The sequence below is a fragment of the Geotrypetes seraphini genome, chromosome 1 (genome assembly GCF_902459505.1).
Source record: "Geotrypetes seraphini chromosome 1, aGeoSer1.1, whole genome shotgun sequence".
Classification (NCBI taxonomy): domain Eukaryota; kingdom Metazoa; phylum Chordata; class Amphibia; order Gymnophiona; family Dermophiidae; genus Geotrypetes; species Geotrypetes seraphini.
Window position 1 is genome coordinate 60,150,218 of NC_047084.1, and position 12,725 is coordinate 60,162,942.

At 38.9% G+C, this 12,725-nt stretch overlaps 1 protein-coding gene across 5 annotated transcripts in view; it reads left to right on the plus strand.

Moving 5' to 3' along the window:
- The window catches only part of HMGCS1 (3-hydroxy-3-methylglutaryl-CoA synthase 1), a 69,978-nt gene that overhangs the window by 17,134 nt on the left and 40,119 nt on the right, over window positions 1-12,725 (plus strand). For all 5 annotated transcript variants that reach the window (XR_004538203.1, XM_033931866.1, XM_033931885.1 and 2 more), the window contains exons 2-4: window positions 6,324-6,781; window positions 7,863-7,988; window positions 8,200-8,364. Coding sequence is in view for 4 of the 5 variants with exons in the window: in XM_033931856.1 (XP_033787747.1) it covers window positions 6,324-6,781; window positions 7,863-7,988; window positions 8,200-8,364 (749 nt within the window). In the remaining variant the exon portion in view is untranslated. The remainder of the gene's footprint in view (window positions 1-6,323; window positions 6,782-7,862; window positions 7,989-8,199; window positions 8,365-12,725) is intronic.

Genomic DNA, 12,725 nt, shown 5'->3' on the forward strand with positions numbered 1-12,725 from the left:
TTCTGGGATTCCTGCAACTGGTGTCATTCAAACTGATTGACCAGTGACATCAATAGCAATGAAGTCCAAATTTCAGTTTGTTGAAGGAAAACAGGGTTTGAATAGTGGTTCTTGGTGAAGAGGGGTATTCCAGCAGGCAGATTGCACAGAGAGTGGGATGCAATCAAAGTACAGTGATCAGGGTGCTTCAGAAGAAGGAGACAGGAGGAACACAGGATAGAAAGCGTTCAGGTTAACCAAGAAAGACAAGTTACAAACAAGAGCGAGTGTTGAGATGCACATCTCTTGGCAATAAGAAGCTGATATTGCCTCGGTTGCTAAGAGAGTGATAAGACAAGTGCTCAGCCTTGATTAGTACAAGCACAGTGAGGTATATGTGCCTGGAATTTGGTTTGAGAGGGTGTAAAGCTAGGTAAAAGCCACTACTGACTGTGCAGCAAAGAAAGCGAAGAATGGCATGCGCTGTGCAGTATGGCAAGTGGCAAAGGAAATGTGTTTAGTGATGAGAGCACTTTCTGCATTTTGGGTAATCAGTGCAGAACATATGTGTGCAGATATCCAGGAGAAGAATTCAAGCCTGAATGCCTTAACCCACAGGTGTCAAAGTCGGTCCTCGAGGGCCGGAATCCAGTCGGGTTTTCAGGATTTCCCCAATGAATATGCATGAGATCTATGTGCATGCACTGCTTTCAATGCATATTCATTGGGGAAATCCTGAAAACCCGACTGGATTACGGCCCTCGAGGAGGGACTTTGACACCCCTGCCTTAACCTGTCAGTTAAGCATCCTACAAAGGTCATGGTATGGGGATATATGGTGGTAAGTGGTGTTAGTCGTCTTCACATTGTATAGAGGGCATGGTGAATGCAGTGAAGTACATTGAAATCCTGCAGAAATGCATGTTGTCTTCAGCAGAGAACTTGTTTCCTGATTGGTGTAGCCTGACTTTAGTACCAGGAAGAGGCAGTCAGAAAATACCGTGAATTACTGAGTCCGCGATTTGCAAACTGAAGTCGCAAGGGTTTAATGTATTAAACATTTTTGCCATGATTTCTGGCAGTTATTTCAAAATCAATTTTACAAACAATACTTTTGATATCATTTTTTTTTCTGTTTAGCTGTAGTAAAAACTAAACTAACCATGACACCTTTATCTTTTGACTTAGTTCTTCTGGGATGCTGTGTAGTTGTCTGATTTCAAATTAGTGTCCTGATCATAGATTCAACTCCATTTGTTAATTAACATGGATTTCAAGATTACCATCCAGTAAAACAATAAAATAAAAGGAAAAGATTAATAAGGGATTGGGTAATTTGGAGGTAAGAATGTGTGCCATGGGGAGAAGTTTTTTAGATCTTAGTTATGGAAGAAGGGAAGAGGAAGATTATGATAAGGAGTATAAAATATATTATGTGTTTTAAGATATTTTCTATTAATGTCAATGGCCTGAATCATGTAATCAAAAGGAAAAAGGTATTATCATTTTTAAAGAAGCAAAACGCGGATGTTTATTGTCTGCAGGAGACCCATCTTAATATAAAGGAATCACAGAAACTAATGGGTGGGTGGGTAGGTGAAAGAATGTTTTTTTGCTCCAGCAGAGGGTAAAAAAGCAGGAGTAGCAGTTCTTATAAATAAAAAGTGTATGGCCAATTTTAAGATAGTAAATTCGGACCCACATGGAAGATGGCTATATGTTGATATAAGTATGGGAAATAATGCCCTGACGTTGTTCAATATATATGCCCCTAATTCGAATCAATCAGAATTCTTAAAAAAATTGCAGAGTATGTTGTTACCACTGGCTGCTTCTAATTTAGTGGTGGCTGGAGATTTTAATGCTGTAATGGATCCATTAATGGATAAAAAACCAGGTAAAAGTATAAAATCTTTAGGTTTAGATAATTTGGTTCAATCATGTGATTTGAAGGATATATGGCGTATTCTTCATTTTAATGATCAGGAATTTTCATTTTGTTCACAGGTTCATAAATCATTTTCAAGAATAGATTATATTTTTATTTCATCACATAAGGTGCAGAAAGTGATTAAGGCTTCCATTGATCCCATTATCATTTCGGATCATGCGGGAGTATGGATAGATTTACAATTAGATCAATTAGAAAATAGAAGGCCTCTTTGGAGATTTGATAATGCATTGCTTGTGGATGAAAAATTTTTGGAAAATTTTAAAACACAAATTAGTGATTTCTTTCAAATTAATTTAGTGGAAGATACATCTATTGAAAATGTATGGGACACTTTTAAAGCGACTATGAGAGGTCATATTATATCATATTCGGCTTTTGTTAGGAAACAGATTAAAAAACAGTATATAGAGTTAGAAAAAGAAATTAAAATACTAGAAACTAAATTGGTAAGCAAATGGGAACATATTACAAGCTCTTTTGAAAGCAAAAGGTAAATATAACGAATTAGCTTCAAAAATGATAAGAAGAGACTTGTTTTCCAAACAGACAATGTATTATGGAAATTCTAATAAGGCGGGAAGATTATTGGCAAATTATCTTAAAGCAAAAAAAAGAAGAACTAACATTAATGGGATAAAAGATGATAATGGTATAATAACCAATCAAACTGATATAATTTTAAAGCAATTTCTAAAATTTTATAAGGACCTGTATTCTTCCAAGCCTTATTTGGAGAGGCAAAAAGATGGTAAAATTTTTTTAGATTTAATTATTGGACCTAAGGTTCCTGATCATATAAAACGGAGTTTAGATGAACCTATATCATTAAAAGAATTAGAAACAGCGTTGAGATCTCTTAGAGTTGGATCCGCTCCAGGTGGTGATGGTTATACAGTAAAATTTTATAAAACATTTCAAAATGTCCTTTCCCCATATTTACTAAATTTATATCAGACACAACTTATAAAAGGTGATATTAAAGGTACTATGGCTGAATCAATAGTAATTGTTTTGCCTAAGCCAAATAAAGATCCTACTTTGGTTTCAGACTACAGGCCTATATCTTTAATAAATGTGGATAATAAACTTTTGGCGAAAATTTTGGCTTTGAGATTAGCCAAAGCTCTCCCACATATTATAGACACGCATCAGACGGGTTTCGTTGCTAAAAGACATTCCTCTAATAACTCTAGATTATTGTTTCATATGTTAAATTTATAAAAAAAAAATGGATGAACCGGCTTTTACAGTTTCCTTGGATGCAGAAAAAGCGTTTGATAGGGTAGAATGGAATTTTATGTATCAGGCTTTAGAATGGTTTGGTATAGGTTCTGGATTTATACAAATGGTAAAAACATTGTATAGCTTCCCGATTGCAAGATTAAATATTAATAATATGATATCTGATGGTTTTCAATTGCAGAGGGGAGTTAGACAAGGTTGTCCTTTATCTCCTTTGTTATTTGATGTTGTATTAGAACCCTTATTGTTAGCAATACAGCAAGCAAGGGGGATACAGGGTATTCCATATTCTGATATGGAATATAAAATTTCGGCTTATGCGGATGATATTTTACTTTATTTGATGAATCCAGAGTCTACCTTATCTTGTCTATTGGAATTAATTGATATGTTTGGCAAATTTTCAGGTTATAAAATTAATTGGAGTAAGTCTGAACTTATACCTTTAAATGTTCATTGTGTAAAAGGATTATTTGATGCTTTTCCGTTCATATGGAAAGAAGAAGGATTAAATATCTTGGCATTCAAGTTAAAAATACAATTGAAGATACAGTAAAAGAAAATGAAAAATTTGTATTGAAAAGAGTTACAGAGTTATGTGAGCAATGGAATCCGTTACATCTTTCTTGGTGGGGGAGAGTTCAAACTATTAAAATGATGATCTTGCCTGTAGTTTGCTACCAAATGAGTATGATACCTATTTATTTTCAGGGGTCCTTTTATAAAAAGCTTAATAGCATTTTAACGAAATTTCTTTGGCTTGGTAAAACGCATAGAATAGCTTTGGTATCTTTGCAAAAATCAATTAAGGAGGGAGGGGTAAATTTTCCAAATTTTTATAGGTACAATCAAGCCTATATTTTACGTCAGGGTATGTATTGGATCCTCCCAGAACTGATAGATAATGCACCGGATTGGTTATATTTGGAATGGCGCCTTATGTTTCCCCTAAATTTAGTTCATCTTCCAAGTATCAACATGCCTAGAAGATACAGAGAAAATAAGATATTAATGGATACTTGGAAAACGTTGAGGTTTATTAGTAAATTAACACCTGTCCCAATAAACAAGTCAACTAATCAGTCTTTATGTATAAACTCCAAGATTAAAATTGGCGGAGCTCAAATCCTTTGGAAGGAATGGATTATTGCAGGCATTAGATCTCTGAATGATGTTATTTCGGAAGGTAAACTGCTGGAATTTTCACAATTGCAACATAGATTTGGTCTTAGTAAAAAACAAAGTTTTAAATGGTTGCAATTGAAGCAGGCCATTCAGGTTGGGTTCCCTGAATGGAAAACATTGAATAATCAATATAGTTTAGAGTTCTTATGCTTCCAAGCAGACTTCCTAGGGCATCAAGCCGCATTGTGGTATAAAATAATATCTGGATATTTGAATAAAAAACCAAAAAATGGTCTAAGACATTTGGAGCATTGAGATTAAGCATCAAATTACTGCATCTCAATGGCCACTAATTTGGTCTTGGAGAATGAGATGTACAGTGTCAGCATCTATGAGACAAACTTGGTTCTTTTTATTACATAGAGCTTTTTGGACCCCTACACGTTTGCAAAAATTAGATAGTTCTAAGTCCAATAAATGCTGGCACTGTAATCTGGAACCTGGGACGTTGGATCATTTACTATATCATTGTCCCTACATTAAAAGTTTTTGGAATGCAATTTGGCCACAAATTAATAAATTGATGGAAAATCATGTAGCAATATCATATGACACAGTGTTATTTGGAATGATGATGAGAAAAAAAAAGTCAAATTTCACCAGAAAATAACAAGCTTTTACTAGTCATGACAGGGGTTGCCATTCAGCATATAACCAATAACTGGAAGAATCATAGTAACCTTAATTATACATTTTGGTGGAATACAATTTGTCATATATTCAAAATGGAAAGAGTAATAGCAATACAAAGAGGGACATATCCTAAAGTTATAAAAATATGGGGGCCATTGACAAAGTATTGTACTGAATGAATAATAGGATTTATCTTCTTCTTTTCTTCTTTTTCTTGTCTTCTTTATGGCACACATGGAGGGGGGTAGTGAAAATAATTTTACATAACATGTTATAATATGGTATACAATATGTATAAGGTGATTGGAAAGTACTTGAAGGGTGGGGGTGGGAGAGGGGATAAAAAAAATTTGTTCAGAATATTATGTAATAGATATAAAAGTGATATTGTGTATTCATTAGTTGTAACTCAATATTTTGTACACTTCATGTAAAATATGAAAACGAATAAAGAATTATAAAAAACAAAACAAAACAATAAAATATTACTTTAAAATTAGAGATCATATCAGTTTCTATAAGATTAAGGATTCTGTAAATGTTGTGCTTGATTTCTAATGGCTGTGTTCTTGTACTGAAGATTTGACAGCTCTGTTCAGTGAATACTGCCTAAATTAAGGGTAGAATTCAGGGTTGCAGATTCAAATCATAGATTCACATGTAAACTGTGCAGTTCTTAAATACTAGATGCCATAGTCCAGAAGTCGAGATTAACTAAAATTTGATGCAGGCCTCTTGTCGCCCCACCTTAGCTTTTCCAGCAATTCACCTACATTTCTCATTAATAATAATAATTTATTTCTTATATACCGCTATACCGTGAAGTTCGAAGCGGTTTACAATAAAGATACATTTGACAGTACATGGGATAGAAACGGTTTACAATAAAGATACGTTTAATCAGTACATGGGATGCAAGTGGTTTACATTAAAGATTAATTTTGTCAGTACATGGGATACAAGTGGGTTACAGTAAAGATATATCGGTAGGAGTCAGAATTTAGTGGTTCTAGTTCCAAGTTGGGTGTGTTACAAATAACATTGACAAATCAGATCCAAACTTTTATGTAAAGTAGTTTAGACATCTTGGTTAGAATAATGATTTATAAAGTACCGGGATACTTCATTATAGAAGTTTATAAAATGTCTCCTATGATAGCTTTTTAATTTGGCATAGAGTGCTAATTATACCTTGCTTTTGGAAAAAAATGCATCATGTAAAACTTTTTTTTTTTTTTTTTTTTGTAATACTGTGGATGCAGTGCAAATATTTGTCAGTACTGACTGTTATTGCTAAATAGTTAATTGTCTTCCCTTTTTATTTGTAAAGCTGTTCCACTATGCCTGGATCCCTGCCTGTGAATGCTGAAGTCAGCTGGCCTAAAGATGTTGGAATTGTTGCTCTGGAGCTTTATTTCCCATCGCAGTATGTTGACCAAGCAGAGCTTGAGAAATTTGATGGTGTAGATGCTGGGAAATATACCATTGGCTTGGGCCAGGCAAAGATGGGCTTTTGCTCAGATAGAGAAGACATCAACTCTCTCTGTCTTACTGTTGTGCAGAGGCTTATGGAGAGGAATGGTCTGTCTTATAACAGTATTGGGAGGCTAGAGGTTGGCACCGAGACCATCATAGACAAATCAAAATCTGTAAAGTCAGTCTTAATGCAGCTCTTTGAAGAGTCTGGAAATACAGACGTGGAAGGAATCGATACAATCAATGCATGTTACGGAGGCACTGCTGCACTTTTTAATGCAGTTAACTGGGTTGAATCCAGTTCCTGGGATGGTAAATATCTTTCTTTTTTTTTTAATAACAGAATTGTAGTGCTTAGTCTATTTAGATGTATGGTATAAGGGTGAATAAACAAGCTGTGGGGGATACCTTTTTTTAAAATGTAATTTCTTATATATCTCTAAAAAGCATTCAAACATTAAGTTCAGTAAAAAGATATCACCTACAATTTGTTTTTTTTCCCCTAGTGAATTGAGGGTTCTGTTAACTTGTATCCATTCTACAGACATTTGCAGAGTAGTAATTTTAACCATGGCCAATCAAAGCAATTACAACTTGGTTATGTACAAGCTTTTATAAATTGTATTTGAAAATCATGAGAGTTACTTCTGGGTAAGTGGATAACATTGTTTTATGGAAACAGACTGTAGAAATATAATATGACAAGTAAAAATCAAATACCCTATGCAATCTGCCAATCTTCCCTATCTGTTGTATACCACAGAGTACTTGAACTCCTGATTTCCCTTTTTCTATAACTAAAGATCCTCTTTACCTAGACCATGGTGTATCTATTTCAACTCAAGAGTTTATTACAATGTATTTCTTGTAGTACTTCTGTATCTTTCTCATTTCACCTCATACCTTGACCTCTTGCTCCAGTACTGCCTTTCAGATGGACTATGGTCATACACCTTTTTTTTAGGTATTTAAATGTTTAAATCATCCTTTTTAGAGTAATATCTAGTCCTTTTCAGTTTTATCTCTTAAAGTTTTGATAGTTCTTCTCTGAATTGTTTCCATTTATACCCTCATGAAAGTCAGCTTCCAGAACTGCATGCTATATTCTAGTTAAAATCTAGAATTTGTACAGAGACATTGTAGCCTTTTTTATATTTTGAGTAACTTTACCATTCTTTCTGGCTCTGGCCAGTTCTTTATCACGCTATTTGTTACCAGATTTGATCATCCCAAGATGCCTCTTGTTGCACATCAGTATATCATCCCTCGCAATTGAAGCTGAAAGGAAATTGATCAGCCTGCAAGGAAAAGAGAGCAGAAAAAAGTTGAAAGTTGTAGCAAAACTTTGTGATCTGCTTCACACACGCTAATTTGATCTCTCTGCATTTTGCAGGACGATATGCGCTAGTTGTTGCTGGAGACATTGCTGTATATGCTACGAGTAGTGCACGACCAACAGGTGGAGCTGGTGCTGTTGCCATGCTAGTTGGCTCAAATGCAACTTTAATATTTGATAGAGGTTAGTATCCAAAGCTCTGTAAAGAAGACTTCTAAAATTAGTATCCAAAGCTCTGTAAAGAAGACTTCTAAAAAGTGAAAGAAGATGATAGCCATCGGTTGGATGTAGATGATTTGACTGTGCTTGTCTAAATTTGCATTTGCTACTGGGCTGTGTACATGACGTTTTAAGTGAAGGTCTGATACCTTCATGCCCTGCTTCTCTGTTTCAGGACTGCGTGCCACACACATGCAGCATGCTTATGATTTCTACAAGCCTAACATGTCATCTGAATATCCTGTTGTTGATGGGAAATTGTCTATAAGATGCTATCTCAGTGCATTAGATCACTGTTACTCCATTTATCGCAACAAAATCCATGCTAAGTGGCAGAAAGGTATGTGGTTCGCATCTTAAGTGTGTTTCTAATGATGATTTTATATATGTAGATTTTTTTTTTTTTAGTGATTGCATCAGTAAAGGAGGTGTTTCCCTCTTCCCCCACCAAAAAAAATTCTCTTGAAATGTACCTTTTAAAGCTGCATCTAGAAGTTATTGTTTTGTTTTGTTTTGCTGTGGCACATGGGATTTTCCTGCCTAAATGTTCTTCCTTGCTGCTGCAGGGCTCGCATGGTTTTCATTGTGTTTGGGGCTGTGCTAATGTCCAACTACCCACACTAGAGACGTGAGACTATGGGACTAATGTATCAGCACATCTCGAACTCAGAGAGCCATATAATCCAGACATGAAGAAAATGTGTGTAGTGACAGCTAGCAAGATGAAAGAAGCAGTGGTGCGCTGGATTCTGAGGGTGCAGCTGGCTCAGGCAGACTAGAGAGTGGCTGAAGCTGGCTAGTTTGGGGTAGCTGGTTGACTGGAACTGGGTAGGTGATAAATTGAGACTGGTAGGGATGAGGGCTGGGGGTTAAAGGGGAGGCAACAAGTGGGGAGCTTAAGAGAGAAATGGGGTCAATAGGGAGGTTGAGAGCCTAGCATCCAGGGGAGCAAGCTTAAGAAGGGACTATTTTGGACAGGAGAACATGAGAAACTGGGTGAGGATAGGTTGTGATGGTGATAGTTGAATCCATAGAACATTAAGGGCCAGTTCTATTAAGCTCTATCCTACCCCCCACCCTGACACACTGGGAAAACAGCCTTAGTAAATCAGATCCTAAAGAAGTTAAATGTTTAGATCTTAAGAGGGGGAGCCTGATGTTGTAAAGGAATCCCTTCCATCCATCCCCTTCAACCTGTGTTCCATATGACAGCTCTTATGTACAGAATAAAAAATATTTGGAGTCAAAATGTAGTGTCCTGTAAACACTAAAGTGTGTAATTTTTTGCACTTGCCAGACTTAAACTGTAAAAAATAATGCACAGACTGTATAACTGAGGGGTGTGCCTGGCATGTTAGTTCAGTTATCCCACTGGAAGGTTTTGACAAGAAAGGCTGCTGTCCCTTATTGACCACATGGTTGAGAAGACACTCCATATTTCAGGGGTAGCCCAGGTGGAGACCTTATAAGGTGATCTGATTTACCTATCCCCCCATCCTTAGGGCCCTCCTATAGATGTTCATATCAAAGTGAGAAGTACTGGATATGGTACTCTACGATACCAAGGTATTTTTTAGGTAAGTGTAGCCCCTGAGTCTCATTTGGGTGCATAGCTGACAGTGTTTCCAGGGGTTCCTGCCAGCGGGGTGATTCTTCTCTTGTTGCCCCTCCCTCTGCCCCCCCAAAAACATTTCTTCATGCACAATAAGTTCATCCATGCTAATTGCAAAAAAACTTTAATCCCATGAGGAGATAGCATTTAATAAGCGTTGTGCACTGTCTCCTGTTCATGGGTGCACTTAATTTCAGTTCTCACCCAGTTCCCACCCTCCAGCACAGCATGCAGTTAATATTGCGTTATCATGACAGCATGTACTATTTCACACAATTATCTTACTCATGCACTAAATCATGTTAAATGCACTGCTAAACCATGTTAACTACTAATAGAATTGCTTAGTCTTCCAAACGTTTGTAGAAGCTAAAGTTTACAAAAATGATACAAAAGGAAACCCTAAAATAGATCATAATTTTTAAAGCAAAGCACTGAGCATAGAGAGAGGTTTTTCTTTTTGCTCAACCACTTAATTGTTCAATAACTATATATTGAAAGAAATGAGTCTACCATGTTTTTAGAAAATGTAGCCTGTTGGGCAACCCCGCAGGTGGGTTAATCCAGGGTCTTCTCCAGCCAGTTTATCTAGTAAGAGGTAATCTGTCTCTTGGAGGAGTAGCATAATAGTTAGCACAGTGGACTGAGAACCTGGGGAACTGGGTTCAATTCCCACTAGACGGGGGGTCATTTGAGGGGATAATAATAATAACTTTATTTTGTATACTGCCATACCCAGGGAGTTCTAGGCGGTTCACATCAATTAATTAAGGTTACAAATGATGAAGTCATTGGAGTTAACAGTTTAGGAAAATACAGGTCATTGAAGTTAACAGGTTAGTCGAGTACAAGAGTGTGCAATAGTTATCCCAGGACAAGCAGGCAGCATATTCTTGACTGATGGGTGATGGCACCGACGGAGCCCCGGTACGGACAATTTTAGAGTGATTGCACTCTAAGAACTTGGAAAGTTCTAGCAGGCCGCACCGCGCACGCGCGAGTGCCTTCCCGCCCGACAGAGGCGCGCGGTCCTCCAGTTTCTTAGTTTCCGCGGATCTAAGAAGTCGCATTTTTCAACGGCTGTTGAAAACTTTTCTTATTCGCCTTCCCGCTCGCGAAACCTTTTTGGGGAAAATTTTTTCCTTTCTTTCTTTTCTTTTTTCTAAAAAAAAAACAAAAAAACTGAGTATTTTTTCGTTATTTTTTTCTTCATTTCGGTTTTGCCCCGGCGGGGCCTGCTGCCACCATCGAGGCCTCGGCCTTCGATTTGGCAGAAGCCGTCTTTACTTTCATGCCCCCCCAGCCAGGTTTTAAAAAGTGCCAGCGGTGTGCACGGCCTATATCCCTCACGGACCCGCACAACTGGTGCTTACAGTGCCTAGGTCCTGAGCATCAGGCTTCCACTTGCACCCGCTGTGCCACGTTAAAAAAACATACCTTAAAAAATCGCCAGATACAACAGCGCTTGCTTTTCGGTGCCGATATGTCCGAAACTGCGGCATCGACACCGGCATCGGCCCCATCTCAGTCGGCACCCACTTCGTCGACACTGCGCGATACCGCGTCGGCGTCGCAACACCCAGGTAAGCCGGCTAAGAAGCCTTCCCCGCTGGAGCGTCCTCCGGTCTCGATTGCAGAGAGCCCAGTCCTGCCGACCGTGAGGCGCCCGCGGAAGCGCTCCGCACCTATCGAGGTGAGTCCCTCGACCTCGGGCTCCTCATCTCCGGGGCGTCGAGCGGCACTGCAGGTACCGCAAAAGAAAAAGGCGGCACCGGTGCCTTCTTTGGATGAGCGCATCGCAGCCATTCTACAGGTGCAGCTCAAGGAGCAGTTACAGCAACTCCTTCCTGCTCTGTTGGCACTGAGCCTTCCGGTCCCGGTCCGGTCTGAGCCACCGGTACCGGCAGTGGAGCAGCCTCTATTGTCTGCGTCCACTGCTTCGGTACCGGTCCACTCTGCCTCATCGATATCGATGCCAGTCCTCGCACCGGAACCGAGGGCCCAGCATCAATCCGTGCAGACTTCGGCACCGTTACAGTCGGTAACATCTCCCGGTACTGTGTCTATCCTGCTGTTCCTGATCCATCCTCCAAACATGATTCTACGTCTTTCACTTCCTTCCTGAAGGACATGTGTGAATCTCTTTCCATTCCTTTGGAGGCTGAGTCTAAAAAATCCAAGGCCTTTCTTGATGCCCTTGACTTCGATCAGCCTCCAAAGGAATTTTTGAAACTCCCTCTTCATGACATCTTGAGGGAAACTTTCTATAAGAACCTAGAGACTCCTTTGACCATCCCAGGAGCTCCCTGTAAATTAGATTCTTTATATAAAGTAATCCCTATTCCTGGATTCGATAAGCCACAGCTTCCACATGAATCTCTGCTTGTGGAATCTACACTTAAGAAGTCCGCCGGAGCTAGTGTATATGCTTCTGTCCCTCCTGGCAGAGAGGGCAAAGCCATGGACAAATTCAGTAAGAGACTATACCAGAATGCAATGTTAGCTAATAGATCTGGTAATTATGCTTTTCACTTTTCTTTTTATCTTAAGCATCTCCTTACCACCATGGCTTCCTTTGAAATGTACCTTCCTAAGCGGAAACGACCGGCTTTCCACCACTGCTCGTCTTCTCTTTTCCAACTCCGTAAATTTATGGTAAGATCAATTTATGACACATTTGAACTTACCACTAGAACCATGGCCATGTCTGTGGCCATGCGCTGCCTTGCCTGGCTTAGAGTATCCAAACTTGATGTCAACCATCAAGATCGGTTGGCTAATGCCCCATGCCTGGGGGATGAGCTCTTTGGGGAATCAATGGACTCGACCACCCAGAAACTCTCCGCCCATGAGACTCGTTGGGATACTCTGCTCAAAACAAAAAAGAAGGCTCCACCGGCACGGCCTTTCAGACAGCAGTCGGCCTATCAACGCCGTTATGTGGCTCGTCCATTGCCATCAGCTCCCCAGCAACCTAGGCGTCAACGTCAACAACAACGACAGACTCCTAGGCCACCGCAACAGCAACCTGTGAAGCCACCTCCACAGCAAAAATCTACGCAGCCCTTTTGACTTGATTCTGCAGGGCA